This window comes from Epinephelus moara, chromosome 10, assembly GCF_006386435.1.
Source record: "Epinephelus moara isolate mb chromosome 10, YSFRI_EMoa_1.0, whole genome shotgun sequence".
In the NCBI taxonomy this organism is placed as follows: Eukaryota; Metazoa; Chordata; class Actinopteri; order Perciformes; family Serranidae; genus Epinephelus; species Epinephelus moara.
In genome coordinates this window covers 1,432,717-1,451,047 of record NC_065515.1, presented here as the reverse complement: position 1 = coordinate 1,451,047, position 18,331 = coordinate 1,432,717, and the positions used below count along the sequence as shown (strand labels likewise).

Below are 18,331 nucleotides of genomic sequence, written 5' to 3'. Positions count from 1 at the left end.
CTGTGGACGATAAACCAGGTGCAGACTTCCATCTGTGTCACCGCTGATGAGGAAATACAGCGAGTGCTGGACGGAGCAGTGAGTGACAACAACCCCGCCCACATTTAAGAGGACTGTCTGAACAGACCGAGGGTCTAGGTACCATGTCTGAAGGCTTACTGCTGGTTCCAAAGGTGCTGGACTGAAAGGGTTTGGTGGAGACGGGGCTTAAAGTTCATTCAAAGTTCACATGGTTCCAAACATTCGATGTCCGTGGAAAGTCTCTCAGGACAAAGTCTGTTTTGATTTTGTGACACATCCACCCAAACCTGCCTCTTTACAGGCTCTCAGGACTGCTTCCTTCTTTACTGCTGTCAGTGCATTGATCACATGATCGCACCCTTTCAAAATACGTGGGATATGTATTCAGGTGCATTACTTTTCGTAGGAAAACTTAAGAAAACATTTTCAGGGTCACCCTGAGATAAAAAGCTCCGTACCTGGTGTCTGAGATTAACCTCAAATCTGTTTCTGACTAAAATAACTTTTGCCTTCACAGTTTCGTCGTCACTAACGGCGACTCATCCCGCAGCGGCACCCTCCACTTCACCATCGAGCACGGCGACCGCATCCCACCCACCCTCCACCAGAACACGGGCCTCCGGCTGCAGGACGGTTCCACAGAGACCATCACCACCGACCAGCTGCAGCTCACCGACCCCGACACCGCCGCTGCCAACCTGAGCTTCATCATCACGCAGCCGCCACGCCACGGCAAACTGCTTCTGAGAGGAGTTCCGCTGTCGCCGCCGCTGAGGTTCACCCAGACAGATGTGGACGAGCTGAACCTGGCGTACCAACATGACCTGGGCAGCCAGGCGGACATCGACAGGTTCTATTTCCTGCCGACCGACGGGAACAACAGAGGATACCTGGAGTTTGGGCAGCTGAGGGAGGAGCCTGCTGTCTTCAACATACAGGTGAGGAACACACACACACACACACACACACACACACACTCTGCAAGAAGTCCTCAGATCCTTTACAGGAGTTAGAGTACTATGAAAATACTCCACTACAGGTCAAAGTCCTGCATTTAAAACCTTACTGAAGTAAAAGTGTAGAGCTCTGATTGTGCCCAAAAAAATCAGGCCTGATCCTCGAACCCGAACCACAGCAGCAGCTTTGAGCCCGAGCCCGATGAAAAACCCACATTCTACTATAAAATAAATACATATATGTATTTAATATTAAAATATTTATTACAGGTGAAGGGCTGATGTGTTTCCTTGCACCACTTCTTCTCCTTCTCTTCCTTGTTTTAATAGTCCGTTGTCTCGTGCACATCAGGTTCGTCAGTGCAGTCGAACCTCTCGGTGTGTCTGCGTGCACGGCGGTCCATGGTGATGTGTAGGGCTGGGCAATAGGGACAAATACAAAACGGGCCGCGTGTTCAGCTGCAGGTCAGAGCCACATTTGAGACGTCACAAGCGCTTTTATAAAATCAGAATAAGCAAGCAACACTGCCAACCTAGTCGCCCTGCAGCCTCCCTTCTCCTCTGTTGTCTTCTGTCCCTCTTGCTTGCGCTCTTTCTCTCCCTGGTTCTGTTCTGTTACTTTCCCCAGGGTTCCCACGGTCATGGAAAACCTGGAAAGGTCCTGGGATTAGTGAAAATCACTGACAGTTTTTGGAAAAGGCATGGAAATTTCGTGATGTGTCATGAAATTGTTACAGTAATCTTTGTGGTTAACCTTCCATAAAATGTAAAAGCTGGTGACGTAGCGTGGCTCTGATAAGTGTTGATCTCTACGTTTTCAAGTTTCTTCATTTTCTCGCCGTGTTTCCTTTCTCCCTTCATGTTTGCCAGCCACCTGAAGTTCTGTTTAGAAAGAGTTTGAATCTGTTGGATAAACGCCGTGCAAGTGGGTCAAGGAAAAAAATCCTATTACAGGTCCTTGAAAAGTCTTGAAATTTTGACCATGAAAATGTGTGGGGGGAACTGCCAGTTTCATTAAAGAGACAAAAACAAAAAAACAAAGCTGAGCTGGCAGGAACTCGACCCAGTTTAAGCCCAAACCTGGCGGGTCAGGCCCAGTTAGACTCGGGCAGAGAATCACAGCTCTGCTAAGAAGTCATAAAAACAGCCTGTTTTCAGCTTTGTGACAAATTCTCCAGCTGATCCGAGAGAGTTTTACAGAGTTTATTTTCAACATCAACACGTCTGGAGGACATACATGCTTTTCACTGGACAGGAAGGAGCTAAATCTGTCAGACACATGTAGAGCAGGAAGAGGTACCTAAGGTTTACCTCTGAGATGTGGAGGAGGAGGAGAAAGTTGGAAAGTACGAGTACCTTGAATCTGTACTTATTTACAGTACTTTAGTAAATGTACTGCCCTCGAGCTTCAGTCGGCTCTCAGCTGACGACTGAGGTACACAGATAAATATTTGAAGCAGAGAGCAGCAGGTGAGCCAAGAAACCCCCCCCCCCCCCATCATCACATGCTACCTGCTCTGAGATGGACACACACACACACACACACACACACAGAAGCAGCCAGGTGGCAACACGCTGTCCTGAGCCTCAGAGAGACTGGAGGCTGTTTGTGATTGGTCACTGTGTTTGGTACTGTTTATGTGTGTGTGAAAAGAAGTTAGTGTAAGTGTGTGTGTGTGTGTGTGTGTGTGTGTGTGTGTGTGTGTGTGTGTGTGTGTGTGAGTATTCAGAGGCTTCATGAATATTTGACACACACAGGGCTCAAACAGCTCTTTAAAGTCACTAAAATCAGAGAAGAAGAAAGAGAAGCGAGGTGAAGGATAGAAGTTTCAGGCACAAAACAAAGCCAGAAACTGACCGTAAAAGTCAATCAAATCCATCAGAACAAAGAATTAAACCTCAGGAAATTATGTTTAAATCAAGAATAAACCAATAAAAGATACGAAGACATGATTTAAAACTGATAAAGAATTTGTTAAAATTAAATAAAATAAATAAAAGAAGTACAAACAGAGCAAAATAAGATGAACAGACCAGCTGGGGATGTTCCTTCTTTGGAGACCTGGGGTCTCATTTATAAAATGTACGTGCGGACAAAAGCCAGAAACACTTGAGCCAAAAAGTATTCAACAATTCTTACAATCAAGCTCCCAACTCACCATCTGCGCCACCAATTTCCCGTCTCCAAAATGTTCGTAACCATGGGTCAAAGTTTCTCCCATCAAGTCTGTTTTTACAGATCACAACTTTTGCGTTGGAGGTGGTGCGCACCGTTTTCAGGCACCATCTTGTTCCACATGCAGAGAGTTAGACACAGCGTTTCTCTCAGCTCGGTAATCTGTGATAGAAATATGACAACTGTTCATTTCTGATTTATGGAGAATGACAGAAAGTGTGTGCGTGTGTGTGTATATGTTGTTCATTATGGTTTGTACACACGTGTGTACTCGTATTATATGTTTATGTACAGTGTGTCTCATTTTGTAGACAAACATGAACATTCTGCTGGTCAAACTGCCTGTGAGAGTGTTGACTTGTACGTTTGTTGTTTGTGTTAAAATCAGAAAATCTATAAATAAAATAATAATTACATATAAAAAAAGAGATGATAATGAGATAAAATAATAGATAAATTGATAAACCAGTAAAGTAAAAGCACACCTGACTAAAAACCAATGAAATTAAATTTAATAAAATTAAAATTAAAAAAAATCAAATTAAATTAAAAGTTAAAGTAGTCAAACCACCACTACTGGAATGTGCAGATAAAAAGAAATGTCTTTAACTTAACTTTAAAAGATGATAATAAGATAAAATAATAGAAAAACCAGTAACAGTAAATGCACACCTGAGTAAAAACCAATGAATTAAATTAGATTAAATGAAATTAAAATTAAAATTAAAATTAAAAAAATCAAATTAAATCAAATAAGTTAAAGTAGTCAAACCAGACCACTGGAATGTGCAGATAAAAAGAAATGTCTTCAACTTCATTTTAAAAGATGATACTGTAATATATATTTTGCTCAGCATTGATGATGATGAGTAACTCATCACTTATATTACCTTATATTTACATTTGCAGTCAGCAAATCTGGGGTTCTGCTTCTTAAACAGCTTTAACAGTCAGTCAGGTAATTGTTGTTATTTATTATTTTGCATATCTCAGGTTTTAATTAGAGATAAATTAAATACAAGACATGGAGCTGAGTGAAATAAACACATTCTAAAATGACAGTGTAAGATGGTGAGGATTTAAGGATCTTGGAAAAGTAAAACTTCATTAAACCATGACCCCAAAGACAGAGGAGCAGTGAAACAGGAAGTTAAATCACATGTACAGAAACATGTTTGTTGTTCAACATGACAGGAGCGACCTCCAGTGGCTGAAACACACAGCTGCACCTCTGTCAGCTTCTCGTCTCTCAGAGTGAATCTCTGACTTCCTGTTTGTGGACGTCCAGCAGAGGGAGCCTTTATCTTGTCTTCAGTCTGACTCTGTCTGTGTTGGACACAGTCACATGTTGCTGCTCTTCAACATTTCAAAATGAAACATGAGAGAAATATCAGACAGCTGGAGACAGTTTGCAGATCATGTTTTAAGATCAGATAGAACTTTATTTATCTTGAGGGAAGTCGTTGCTGTGCAGCAATCAGGTCACAAAGTGAGACACAGTGCAAATAAAACAAATACAAACAATAGAGATTATCAATAAGGTGCCAAAAACAAATGTGCACAACTTCAGAAATGCCAAAAATTAAACAGTTAACAATGAGGATCATGAATAAACAGGCTGGTGGTTATTTTACATCATCAGCTCTTATTTTTGGTTGTTTTAGTGTCTTTGTGTTTAAATTACTGTTTTTAATACTTAATGTTGATGTTTTTTTCCACTTGCTTCAGAGGACAGAATGAAACAACCAAAATAAATGAATAATAATAATAACAATGATGATGATGATAATAACAGATTTTTTAAATTTAAATTATTATTTTACGATTCACAGTTCAGCAAACAAACGTAACAATTAGAAATTATGGCAACATGCACATTCACATACTACTAATAATAATAATACTACACACTAGTCCATAGCCATTGGTAGCTTTGTCACCTTCTACCTATGCCAGTCCTCAATGCCTATGTGCAGTTTCACATAGATTGACCACGTCAGTGAGTAGAAAAACGTCGGACAGACAGAATGACTGACTGACAGTTTCTGTGATTATGTACAGCATACCATACCATGACTTAGTCATAACAAACATTAGAAACAACACCAACATTGGTCCACAGGGGGAGCCACAGCGATCGGTCGCATTTTAGCCATTTTGAAGCATTTTTCTGTTGTTATAGCGCCACCCAGTTGCCAATTAGAGTTAAATTTCTCCAGTCACCTTGAGGCGTCCTGTTCTACATATCTACCAAGTTTAGTAAAAATCCATATGGCGGTTAGGCCTAGATAAGAAATGAGCTCTCTAGCGCCCCCATTTTGTTTGATGGGGTCAATAATGGAGGGGTCCCCTCAGATTATGTGTGGTCATATGCCTACAAAGTTGCGTGGTGATGGGTGAAACCCTTGAGATGTTATACACCTTTATGTGATGAGCCACGCCCTCCGCAATATTCATTGCCTTATAGAAGCTCAGTTTTAGTAAGTTTTCCAACTTTTGCCAAGAGGGAACTTTAGATATTGGTCCCTAGATTATGTTCACCCAGTTTCATGCAGATCGCTCAAACTTCCTAGGAAGAGATCCATTTGAAGTGTTTTTCAAAAAATTCAAAATGGCGGAAAATCTATATAAGCGGAAGTTATGGGTTCTTGAGGCAAATGTGTTCCTCATGAGGAGAGGCATCTCTGTGCAAAGTTTCATGTCTCTACGACATACGGGGCATGAGATATGCCCATTCAAAGTTTGACATTTCAATGGGTTGCTATAGCGCCCCCCTTTGGCCAATTGATGTAATATTGCTTCATTGGCATCCTCCCATGGTGGTTTGAGCCAAGATAAAGTGATCTGCCAATAAAAACATAGAAAACTGTTCTGTTATCAGTAGCTCCATCAGGGACGCTTCTTAAATATAATACAATGGGTCTAATGGTAAATCAGTGTTCAAAGGGGCCAGTGTTTCTAAAGAACAGGTAGGAGGATCTTAATCTGCAAAGTTACCAGTAGCTTCATCTGTCAGATTAATGTGGAGGCGTAAAAAGATACCTCTGAATTAAACAGTGAATGTAACCAGTGAAACTTTGCCTCCATATCTTTCACACATAATCCTCTAAACAAAATAACTTTGTACAAAAACCAGATGATCCGCTCCGACTGTCAGATCTCCTCCTCTGTTCTTCCTGCACTAAATGTTTTCAATAAAACTCTCCTGTTGTGTTCAGGTGGATCGGGTGGACAGGACGCCTCCCAGTCTGACCACCAGGCGGAGTCCCAGCACCGTGGTGGATCTGGGCGGCGGGCGTTTCGGCATCTTCATCACCTCCAAACACCTGCAGGCCTCCGACCCTGACAGCCCCACAGAGGAGCTGGAGTTCTCCATCACCAGGCCGCCGCACTTCGGCTACCTGGAGAACGCCCTCACAGGTGGGAGGGCTGCTGGTTTAAAGGGATATTTTGGATATTTTACAGTGGGATTGTACGAGGTTTTTATCCACAGTCAGTGTGCTACCTACGGCATATGTCAGTGAACACGCCCCCAGTTTGGAGAAGCAGACAGGAGTGCCAGCACAGAAACTAAGCATTGTACTGCTGTGGACGTGCGCAGCAGCTAAACAGGTTTTAACCATCCAAAAAACTCAATATCAGGTTAAACGTATGTTATATTGAGAATATGTTCACTGCTTTAATTTGAAACCAGAAGGCACTTCCTGGTGGGGAACTGCAGCAGTTATATATATATGATGTTTTTTAAAATAAATACAATATACAACCATTTAAAGTTGAGTGTCCCTCCTCCCTCCAGGTGCTTACATCAAAGGTCGTTTCACCCAGCGGGATGTAGACCGGCGTGCGGTGGTGTTCGTCCTACCGGCCAACATGGAGGTGACAGCCGACAGCTTCCAGTTCCGCCTCACCGACCCGGCAGGAAACACCATGCTGCCTGAAATGTAGGTTTGTAGAAGGAAGTGATCTGACTGATGACATCACAGGAACACAAAACTGACCACATTTTGGTGGTCAAAGGTCAAGGTCGCTATGACCTAGCATCAGTCTAATATCTCAAGAACACCTTGAGGCAGTTCTTTTCAAATTTGACACAAACTTCCACATGGACTCGCCTCACAGCAAGAGGGTTCCTGGTTGGAGAGCAGGAACCCTCTTGCTGTGAGACAACAATGCTAACCTCTGCACCACCGTGCTGCTGAACCTGAACATTGAAGCTTTAAGTAAAAGTGGCAAAACCACGTTGCAGAAAAATAATTATTAGAAGTACAGGCATTAAAATATGATTAAAGTACCAAACGTGAAAGCTCTCATATGCAGAGTGGCCCATTTCAGTATTGGATCATGATTATTGAGGCATTAATGTGTTCATCACTTTAATTTTGCAGCATGTAAAGGTGGAGCTCATTTTAAGTTCTTCATATAAAGTTGAAGAACAATAATAGTCATAACTAGTTAAGTGCAGTGGTTTCCAACCTAGGGCCCGGCCCCTCCAAAGGGTCTCCAGATAGATCCGAGGGGTCTTGAGGTGGTGATAAGTCCTGATACCCATATCTGCGTTCACTTGTGAAACATTGGATCATTTGAAGAGTAACCGAATTGAAACCATGTGAGAAGTTTAGAGAGGGTTCAGCTGAGTGTCTCCTGCAGACTGGAGCTGTCCTGGTCTCGGGTGGAGTTGTCTGCGACCTGCTACAGAACCTGTGAGACGGCGGGAACCCTTCAGATCCAGATTCAACGCAGTGGGAAGAGCGTCGATCCAGCATACGTTGCCATCCAGGTACAGCTCCCTGATCTGTCTCCAGACTCCGTGCTGCTGCAGAGTTACAGTTTTTAAAAGTGAAGGATATTTTCATTCTGAAGCGAATGGGTCGGTGCTCAGTGTTCGTTTTATTGATTTGTTTGTGCAGGTGGAGGAAGGATCGGCCAAACCCGGCAGAGACTTCACTCACAGCTCAGCCAGTCTGATCCAGTTCGACCCAGGTCTGATTCTATTGGACTCTGTTCAGGTCTACTAACATCGGCTAACAGCTGTTAGCGGCCAGCGCCGCTGTTAGCCGCTGTTAGCTGTTAGCTGTTAACTGTTAGCTGCTGTTAGCTCTGATTGCATTACCTTTCTCCTTCAGCAGCTCTTTCCACCTAGGAAGGGCTACCCGGATGTTGACCCTCATCTTTTTAATTCGCCGGTCATGTTGCCTTTTTGATTCCCTTTTGCGCTTTCTTGGCGACGAGGATTCCGTCTCCCATGATGCTGCATATGCATGATCCTCCATTATGCTCAAAGAGTCGGACTAGCAAGCGCCTCTTGCTCCTCTCCTCCGGCTTCTCAGTCACGCAGCGCTGGCCTGGCTCTCAACAAAAATGCAGAAGGCGAAGCTGTATGTCCCTTCCTGGCGGATGTATTCTCAAGATGGAGAAACGTTATGGAACCCCCCAGACGACTTACCCGCACAATGTACAAACAAATCCGAAATTCTCCTTTTACGAGAATAAGTCAGATTATTGGTGGAGGTAATGATACACCAATGATGAAATGTTTATGAATGCAGACATCGATTTTTGCCAATAAACAACTGAAAATGTTTCACAGTGTCCCTTTAAAAAAGGCAAAAGTCTGAGACTGTACTCATAACATCTTTAGGAAGGAAGTAAACTACAAGTCCCAGAGTGCACTGCTGTCAGAAACATCCATTAGATTTAGTATTTTGGATAAATTCAGCAGCTCTGTTACTCCTCAAGGGAACTGTTTTTAATTTGGCACAAACATCCACTTAGACTCAGCAATAAACAGACTAGATTTTGGTGGTCAAAGATCAAGGTTGCTGTGACCTTGTGTCCATCATATTCTAGTGAATGCAATATCTCAAGAAAGCTTTGAGGGAATTTCAACACATTTGGCACAAACATCTGTTTGGACTTGAGAAAGAACTGATTAGATTTTAGTGGTCAAAGGTCAAGGTTGCTGTGACCTTGCATCCATATCATGGTTGTTTTTTTGGGACTGTATTTGTTTTAGCATTTGTTTTTATTGCTAGTATCTGTTTTCATAATAGTTATATTGCTTAGGGTGTTTTAAGTTTTTAGTGTGTTTGTTCTGTTATGATGATATTTATTTCTGTATTTTGCACCTTTGGTCTCTGAGAAATGCTCCTTTGGCAAAAACGTCCACTTTGACTCAAGTCAAAAGTCACTGTGACCTCACAAAATGTGTTTTCAGCCATAAAGCAAGAATTCTTTTGCTTCTTATTATGACAGAACTCCACACAAATGTTTAACTTGATAAAATAATGAAGTGATGACATTTTATATCCAAAAAATCAAAGGTCAGCTTCACTGTGACATCATCATGTTCTGCAAAACACTTTTCTGTCCATTACTCAACATCACGTTTTTCAAATCTTGAAACTGTGCTGATTGTGTAGATCTCCTGTGTGTGAATGTTTTAGTTTTTTTTTCTTTGCAGCAACATATCTGAAGCATTGTCTACTGTCACTGCTACAAGAGAGTCTGGACAGACATGGATGTAAACTGTAACTGCAACTTGATGCGTTGGCAGAGGCATACAACTGCGAGTTGGTAATTCTAGTTTCCTTCTGTTTCCTTGTCAGGAGTCAGTGTGAAGACCTGGAACATTTACCTGATAGACGATGGTCTGGAGGAAAACCATGAGACCTTCACTGTCACTCTGAAAAACCCTAAAAACGCCGTCCTGGGACAGAGGACGTCCGCCACTGTCGAGATCATCGACCCCAGGGGAGGTACACATTTTTCTGTTTTTAAAATTTCTTAATGTCCACAAGCCATTTTTTATTCACCTTATAAAAAGACAGAGACGCCACTTGTTGTTATCGTCCCCTCAGTTTGCTCAACATCACTGTTGCTTGTTTTTTGTTCTTTTTCCTGTTGGAAAAGTTGAGTTGAGTTAATTTGGAGGAAAAATGAAGACAAAAAGGGTAACAAAAAAAAAGGTACTTTTTGGGACTTCTTTTTATGTATTTGACTCTCCTTCAATAAAAAGAGACTGATTGTCTTTGCACCTTATTTATTGTCTAAACCTTCAGTCTCTGATGTGTGCAGATGTTTTGTGTTGTATGCAGTAATCTACTGCAAACAAAAACGGATGTACCCTCTCTGCCTTCTATCAGGAAGGTGTGATCCAGATGACCTGAGGGTGGAGGAGGACGAAAAGAGACTCCCCCCACCTCATCCTCCTCCCCGCCTCCCTGACCCTCCCAAACCGGAGGAGGAGGACCCCGTCACCGACATCGAGGCGGAGCTGCTGTGGGAGAGCCAACCTCACCCTCCCCGCGGGGACGTCCCGAACCGCCGGGCCTACCTGGACTACGGAGAGGGGGAGCCACAGGACCAAGCGGTTCCCAACAGCTATAGCCAAATCCACCACTACAGCAGGCAGCTGCCGGGGACAGGCCCTGGGAGCACTGGGAGCACTGGGAGCACTGGACACAGGGTCAAACATGGAGGATTAAAGGTCAGTGAAGTTTTTGCTGCCACAAATCTCTCTCTTGTACTGATTAAAGGATGATTCCAGATAATTAAAAGTCTTATTTTTACAGTTAGATAGTCACACTGTTCCTGGTCAGAATTTCTTCATTTTGCTTTTTGTGGCTGAAGCAGCGTTTTCATCTCCATCATATGTTGCATTGTGGGACAGAAGCGTTCAGCAAGACCTCTCTCAAAAATCTAGCAATTTAATCTGCATGTTGATTGTTTAAAGGAGCAGTGTGTGACATTTTAGGAGATCTAGTGCCATCTTGCAGTGAGGACTGCAGACTGACACCAGCTTAAACTTCTCCCGGTTAGAATTCCCTCAGTGTTGATTGTTCAGGAGGTTTTCACCATGAGCTGAATTATCAGCAGAGGTCTCTTCTTCTCCAAAACAAACACACCAGGTGATTTAAACAACTAGCAACACTGAATAAAATGGTTTCATATTAAAAAAATCTGTGTTTTTCCAACGCTGTTCGTTGCAGAGTGGCTGTAAACCAGACGTTGCACTAGACTTTTTTGTCGTCTGTCATTTTGACCGACAGGGTCATAAAAATCCGGTCATAATCTATTTTTACCGGTCATTTTAATTTTCGTTTTTAAATGATAATAAAGATATTCAAAGACATTTAGTTTTCATTCGTTCGTTTTTAATAAATCCAACAAGCAAGTTATAAAGTGTGCATTAATAAGGACATGAACGAAAAGATGAACAGACATCCACACACCCGTGCCATTAGGCTTCGCCCTGGACACACCGGACGGCTCTAACGCGTCCGGTGTGTCCAGGGCGTTATGTAGTTATGTTTGTAGGCTCGGTGACACAAAATTAAAATTGTAATGAAGTGATTATGGTATTGAAAAATGCGTTCGGTTATGCACTGTTGTGTTATTTTAAATTATAAACACGGTATTTTCTCCTCACGTTCCTCAGTGCGTGCTGCTATTATTTTATTTTGAAAATTGGCCGGATTCTCTCGTCTTTTCTGTGTCCGACTTCCTGTTTGGTACGATCCACTCGATCCAGCTTGACAGAAGCGCTCGCGGCTCCCGTGAAAAATAGACCAGACGCCGAACTGAAGCGCTGCCTCCGCGGGCGCTCCGCTCTGCTCAGCGGCCTGTGTGGACAGTCAGATAGGTTAACATAGCCGCTGACTGAAAACTGCCTCCGCTGCTGGGCGCCGTGCCTCGGTTCTGCGTCCGGTGTGTCCAGGGCGTTATGTCAACAACGCTACATGCCTCGGTTCTGCGTCCGGTGTGTCCAGGGCGTTATGTCAACAACGCTACATCAGAGCGACAGATGAATAACTTTTTCTCTGCAGTGTGAAAACGGCAGCCACTTAAACCACTGTCTGTGCACTCTGCCGCCAAGTGGGCAGGGGTGGTAATTGCAACCGGTCAAAATGACCGACGGCCTTCAGATTTTCCGGTCATTGTTGTAAAAAAAACGGTCAATGACCGAGAATATCCGGTTAACGCGACCCCTGCTGTAAACTATGGTGGCTACGTGAAATAATAATGCAAATAATATGAATGTCCCAGTGTTTGGTCTGTCCATTCTGGGCTACTGTAGAAACATGGTGGTGCAACATGGTGATATCCTTATTCTAAAGGTACGAAAACATGAGACCATCCGACACTCTTAGGACGCATTTGGTCCACTTTAAACGAACCCTGGTCCGCTTCCATGGATAGTTCGGTTCGTTTGGAGTGATGTAAACACTCATTCAAACTCTGGTGCGGACCAAACGAGTGAACCCTGGTCTGCTTGAAAACTAGGGTCTCGGTTCACTTGCAAGTGAACCCTGGTGTGGTTCGCTTACAGTAGAAAATGCAAACGGACTATGCAGCGAACCAAAGAGAGGAAGTGAACCAAAGAGAGGAAGTGACGTAGATCGCAGTGCATTTTGGTGTTTTTGTGGTGACCAAGCTGGCTGAAGGGGATGGATTTCAGTTTTCAGTCCTGGCCAATCGATGAGCCGGGTTTTCTTCTTCCTCATGCTTTTCTTTTCCTGGTCAGTTGGCGTTTTGGGCAATACTGCCCCCAAACGAGCAGCTGTTGTAACTGCGTGATGTTGTCCAGGCTGTTTGGTCCACTTTAAAAAGTGCAGTGTAAAAGTGAACGGAACCAAATGAAGGTGTGACATTTTATGGCATTCCCCGCCCAATCAAACCGAGTCCCCCGGACTATCCTGGTGTGAATGCACCCTTATTTTCAGGTGACTACACTGAAGAATACATACCTTGGCGCCCATTAGCTCAGTGGGTAGAGCGGTTGTCCCATGTACAAAGGCAATGTCTTTGCTGCAGCAGCTGTGGGTTTGATTCCAGCCTGCAGCCCTTTGCTGAATGTCATCCAACCTTCCGTTCCCCTTTTACACGTAATACTGTCCTAGGCAAAAAAGCCCAAAAAAGAATCTTAATGAAAAAGAAAACATTCCTATTACACCATGACGTCGGCGCGGATGTTTCCAGTCTCCTCTCTCCTTTCTGTCAGCTCTAAATTTACACTCTTATTTACATTTTGCAAGTGTTGATGGTCCTTTTTGTGGTTGGCTTTGGACGGTGGTGACGTGTGGTGACTTCTAGCTAGCTGCTAGCCAGCCAGGTTTAAGATTTTCAAATGTAAACATCAGGGAAAAGATGGAGAAGACGGGCTCCAGCTGAACTAGCATCCTGCTAGCCATTGTATAGGCATTGGAAAATAAACTGGACAACCTCCGTGCCGCTTCAGTTTCCAACAGGATATCGTAACTGTAATATCATTTGATTCATTGAGACTTGGCTAAATCCTGAACAGTGCCATTAAACCAGGAGGCTCTTTTTCTTTGTGCTGATCTGACAGAGCAGAGGACTCTGGGAGAGGAGAAGAGGAGGCGTGTGCTTTGCGGTGAATAAGTATCAGTGTGTCAGTGGGATTGTGAGACGCTGTCCTGTTCCTGCTGTGGATCACTGCTATACATTGTTTAGCAGCAGCTTCAGAGCAGCGCTGCCTTGTTGAGGTCGGGATGTGTGGACATTGAAATCATAGCACAACCAGAAACCACAGATCACCAGAACCATCCAGAAAATCGGACGATTATAAAGCACTGATATTCCATTCCTGCCAATATGTCCCCCTGAATCTCACACACTGGACCTTTAAATATTCTTGAACTGGTTGTTTGTTTGAGTGTGAATCTCTCTTAAAAGCTGATATTTTAATGTTTGACCTTTGACTTTTCTGCTGCTGTTCAGGTCCATCTGTCAGGAGACAGGAGGTCTGAGGAGAAGGTCTGGACGGTAAGACTCACTGTCAGTTTATCTACAGTCAGCAGTCAGATAACCAACACCCACACACTGTGTTAACGTCAGCATGGCTCTCCTCCTCCTCTTCCTCCTCCTTCTCCTCCTCTCCATCAGTTCCACAGTCTGACTCCTCTCCGGCTGGAGGAGCTGAAGCCAGGTGATGCCGGGTGGAGCTGGTCGCCTCACGGTGGCCTCCTCCAGGACCTCCCAGTTGGAGACCCTCCTCAGATGGATCATCCAGAACTCAGACACCACCCAGAGCTACGCCAGCGCAAGGTACAAACACACACTGATGTTTACTGTTCTCCAGAACATTTTATAACTTGTGAACTATATCTACAATAATTGACCTTCAAGACTCCCAGTTTCCAGTCATGGAAAGTAACTAAGTACATTTACTCAAGTACTGTAAAAGTACTGTCAAGTACTGTTTCTTTATACTTCCACACTACATTACTACATCTCAAAAGGAAATATTACTCACTTTTATTCATACAGCAACATTTATTTGATAACTTTAGTTACTTTGCAGGTTCAGATTAAAAGACAAAATATAATTTTCTAATAAATTATGTGTTATTATAGATTACAGGACCAGACACATTAAGTCAACTTCAGAGAACAAGCGGTGATGAAAGCCACCTGCTGCATCACCTCATGTCGTCTGTGTCTCGGTCAAAAAGTTGCACATGAACACACCACAAAGACTACAGCCGACAGCCAACCAGCATGTACGTTCTGCCCCTGTGTGAAAGGAAATGCCCCTCCACACCAGCAGATGGCGGTAGTCTTCAGGTCATTAAATGAGAGGATCGGTTTGAGTTTGGCAATGTTGCTAAATTGGAAAAAGCAACCTTTGTGACAGTGTTGTTTGTCAAATTTTAAAATTGAATCAAAGATGACGCTAAGATTTCTGGCATTGGCGTGACAGTTAGACGCCAGGGGCCGTAGGTGGTTTGCTGTACCCCAGATGGAGTTGGAGGGGCCAAATAAAAATAAGTTCTGTCTTACTGTCATTTAATTGAAGACATCCAAGATTTCACATCTTGGAGGCAGTCGAGGAGGGACCTAACTGTGTTGATCTAATGGGAGGTAAAACTGAGTATCGTCTACATAGCAGTGGTAGGAGATATTGTATTAATGGAAGATGGAGCCTAAATGGAGCATGTAAGGGGCAAACAAGATGGGTCCCAAGATGGAGCCTTGGGGTACACCACAGGTGATTTGAGTGGAGGAGGAGAACAGGGCTCAAATAAAACATGTAATTATTAATCAGAATCAGAATCAGAAATACTTTATTGATCCCCGAGGGGAAATTATTTATGTTACAGGTGCTCCTTGCAAGAGAGGAAAGATACGCGAAAATATGAGAAATTTAAACAGTAGTATTAACAAATATATAGTTAAATAAACAGGAATTATTAACAAACATAAACGTAAATAAATATATATATATACATATATATATTGTAAACTGAACAAGATTATTTACACAAACAGAATATATACAGTCAGGGTGAATGGGGTTATTGCACAAGTTAAATTAAATTATTGCAGTGTGTGAAAAAATCTCAGGGCCACTCAGAGGGAGGAGTTGTACAGTTTGATGGCCACAGGCCTATTAAACTAACTGTATGAAGACTGTAAATTAAAATAAAACATTCAGTGAGCTTCAGTAAAGTTCCTCTGTCAGTCTGACCTGTAAATAATCACAGTTGGTTTTGTTTGAGTTGATAACAGGAGTCAGAGGCGGGGATGTTTGGACAGCTGGTTGTTCACTGTTAAAATATCGTTACGGTTGTGATGATTCTTGCTTTCTGTTTTTCAGACAGGGAAGTCGGTGAGCAGCTCCTGTCCTGACGGTTGGACTCACTACAGGAGACGCTGTTACATCGTCAGCTCGTCTGTGGCCAGCTGGGCCAGCGCTGAGAGGAGCTGCTCGCTGCTGTAAATGACGCAAACATATAACATAAGTTATTATCTCCATAAGGCGTGAGACTGGAGCGGATCATGCATTCAGTCGTGTGTTTGTGGGAGCGAGTGGGCCCGATACGATGAATTAGTCCTTGTTTTGTTATCTTCACCACCATCTTGACTGTAAATTCCAGGTCAGACCAAAGATTGGTGACAAGATTGAACCACTTTTGAACATTGCAGAGAAAAGTTGGAGCAGTGTGAACTGGCCGGTCTGAGCTCGACTCACCTGACACTCAGCTGGTCATATTGCTGTCAGCTGGTGTTAAAGCATGTCACCTGTTTCAACAGCCAATCAGCTTGTAGTGAAGTCCGCTGGTCAAGTCAAAATGACCACAGACGGCGTGTTGGCTTGCTGCAGCAGGTGCTCCGTCCCCACCGAGCCCTCTATTTCTGATGTGCCAGTGTCAGATGGTGGATTGCTCGCTGTATGTGTGGCTGGTTATTTATATTATTGTGGCGTATTGATTATGAATACAGTCCATCTGATGCTGGTTTTGTTTCATCACTGTAGCCAGTATCTCACTATCACTATCCTCATTCAGATTTTAAGAAGCTACAAATTATATTCAGCCACAAAATAAGTCTGAAAAGCTGCAAATCAGAACGNAGAGTCGTTGACTAGAGATGATACGCCGTCTCATGGCGGTCACTTCCTGTCGACGTTACAGATCAGAAGCACAGAGAGTCGTTGACTAGAGATGATACGCCGTCTCATGGCGGTCACTTCCTGTCGACGTTACAGATCAGAAGCACAGAGAGTCGTTGACTAGAGATGATACGCCGTCTCATGGCGGTCACTTCCTGTCGACGTTACAGATCAGAAGCACAGAGAGTCGTTGACTAGAGATGATACGCCGTCTCATGGCGGTCACTTCCTGTCGACGTTACAGATCAGAAGCACAGAGAGTCGTTGACTAGAGATGATACGCCGTCTCATGGCGGTCACTTCCTGTCGACGTTACAGATCAGAAGCACAGAGAGCTGTTGACTAGAGATGATGCGCCGTCTCATGGCGGTCACTTCCTGTCAACGTCACAGATCAGAAGCACAGAGAGTTGTTGACTAGAGATGGTATGCCGTGTCATGGCGGTCACTTCCTGTCAGCGTTACAGATCAGAAGTACAGAGAGTTGTTGACTAGAGATGGTACACCGTCTCAGCTTAGGTTTTATTTGTATAGTCTGAGGGCCTTTTCACCCCTGAAAGTCTGAACCAAAGTTGTCGTCTTCAAAAGGGCTGAAATCTTTTTTAATCTGATGTAATGTTTATTAAAGTCTAAGCCTGAGTTTAGGTCCCTGCACAGGTGTCAAGTTTACTTTAGTTGTATTTGTGTGTGTGAACGCAGCTTTAGATGTGTGTTTGATACCTTGAACATTTTGTGTGTCAGGTTTAACAGCAGCCTGACCAGCGTGCGCTCCAGAAGAGACATGACCTGGCTATGGAAGTTTGCAGGGAGGAAGCCATTTTGGATCGGTAAGCGGCTCCAACAAGTGACGGATCAAATGTGCACTAAACACTTAACCACAAAAAAAACTTGTCAAACTACCTCCCAGCTTTAAAGTTATGGTCCTCTCATGCAAACAGATTTGTTTTTAAGCAGCACATGTGAGCGATCTGCTCTTCCTGGTTCTCAGGTCTGTCTGGAGGTCCAGGTCGCTGGATGTGGGCTGATGGTCGGTCAGTGTCCTTCTCCAGACTGAGGGGGGCGCCGCTGGGCCGCGGTGAGTCCGACATCGGCTCAGATTGCGTGCTGGTTGAAAACCCCAGAAGCTGGATCTCTACAAGCTGCTCCCCTGAAACTCAACACACATTCATCTGTTCATCTCCGGCTCACACTCACTGAGAGACTCATATTTTCTGCTACCAGCTCCGTCCTAACGACCTCTGTGAACGCTGTGTTGAAGTCATATTTAAAGATACGCAAAGATGCTGCTCTGTACATTAGTTTTCATATTTTTGTCATAATAAAGGTCGCTGCACAAACTGAAATATGAGTATTTTAATCTAGTTTTAAATCAGCAGTTTGACAGATGATTATATCTGTTTAAACACTTCACTCACGTGCTGTGTACACATTAGAGGGACTTTTTTTTATGTAACCTTCTACTTCTGCTCCACTACAGTTATCTAACAGCTATAAATATTTCACAAATTAAGATTTTTACACACAAAACATATAAAGAGTTTAAAAATGATTTTAACTAGTTATCAATTTAAGAAACTGTTAGCTTACACAAGTACAGGTGAAACTATTAGTCCATTAATCAGTCAACTGACAGAAAGTGAGTGTAAAACTATTTTGATGGTTGAAGTAAATTTTTTATGTAAAACTTTTCCTTTGAATAATAGTTATAATTGCAGTGTGTTAGTAATAATGTTGAGGTTAGACTAACAAACACTGGGAAAAT

The 18,331-nt window shown here is 43.2% G+C and overlaps 1 protein-coding gene across 4 annotated transcripts in view; it reads left to right on the top strand.

Annotated features, from left to right (window-relative positions):
- Positions 1-17,904, top strand: part of frem1b (Fras1 related extracellular matrix 1b) — a 67,531-nt gene extending 49,627 nt beyond the window's left edge. For all 4 annotated transcript variants that reach the window (XM_050055556.1, XM_050055552.1, XM_050055555.1 and 1 more), the window contains 12 exons: positions 539-959; positions 6,372-6,573; positions 6,953-7,097; positions 7,804-7,933; positions 8,064-8,136; positions 9,762-9,911; positions 10,299-10,642; positions 13,897-13,941; positions 14,062-14,223; positions 15,776-15,894; positions 17,311-17,396; positions 17,558-17,904. In XM_050055556.1, coding sequence (XP_049911513.1) covers positions 539-959; positions 6,372-6,573; positions 6,953-7,097; positions 7,804-7,933; positions 8,064-8,136; positions 9,762-9,911; positions 10,299-10,642; positions 13,897-13,941; positions 14,062-14,223; positions 15,776-15,894; positions 17,311-17,396; positions 17,558-17,766 — 2,086 coding nt within the window. In that variant the 3' untranslated portion in view covers positions 17,767-17,904. The remainder of the gene's footprint in view (positions 1-538; positions 960-6,371; positions 6,574-6,952; positions 7,098-7,803; positions 7,934-8,063; positions 8,137-9,761; positions 9,912-10,298; positions 10,643-13,896; positions 13,942-14,061; positions 14,224-15,775; positions 15,895-17,310; positions 17,397-17,557) is intronic.
- The last annotated feature ends 427 nt before the right edge of the window (positions 17,905-18,331 follow it).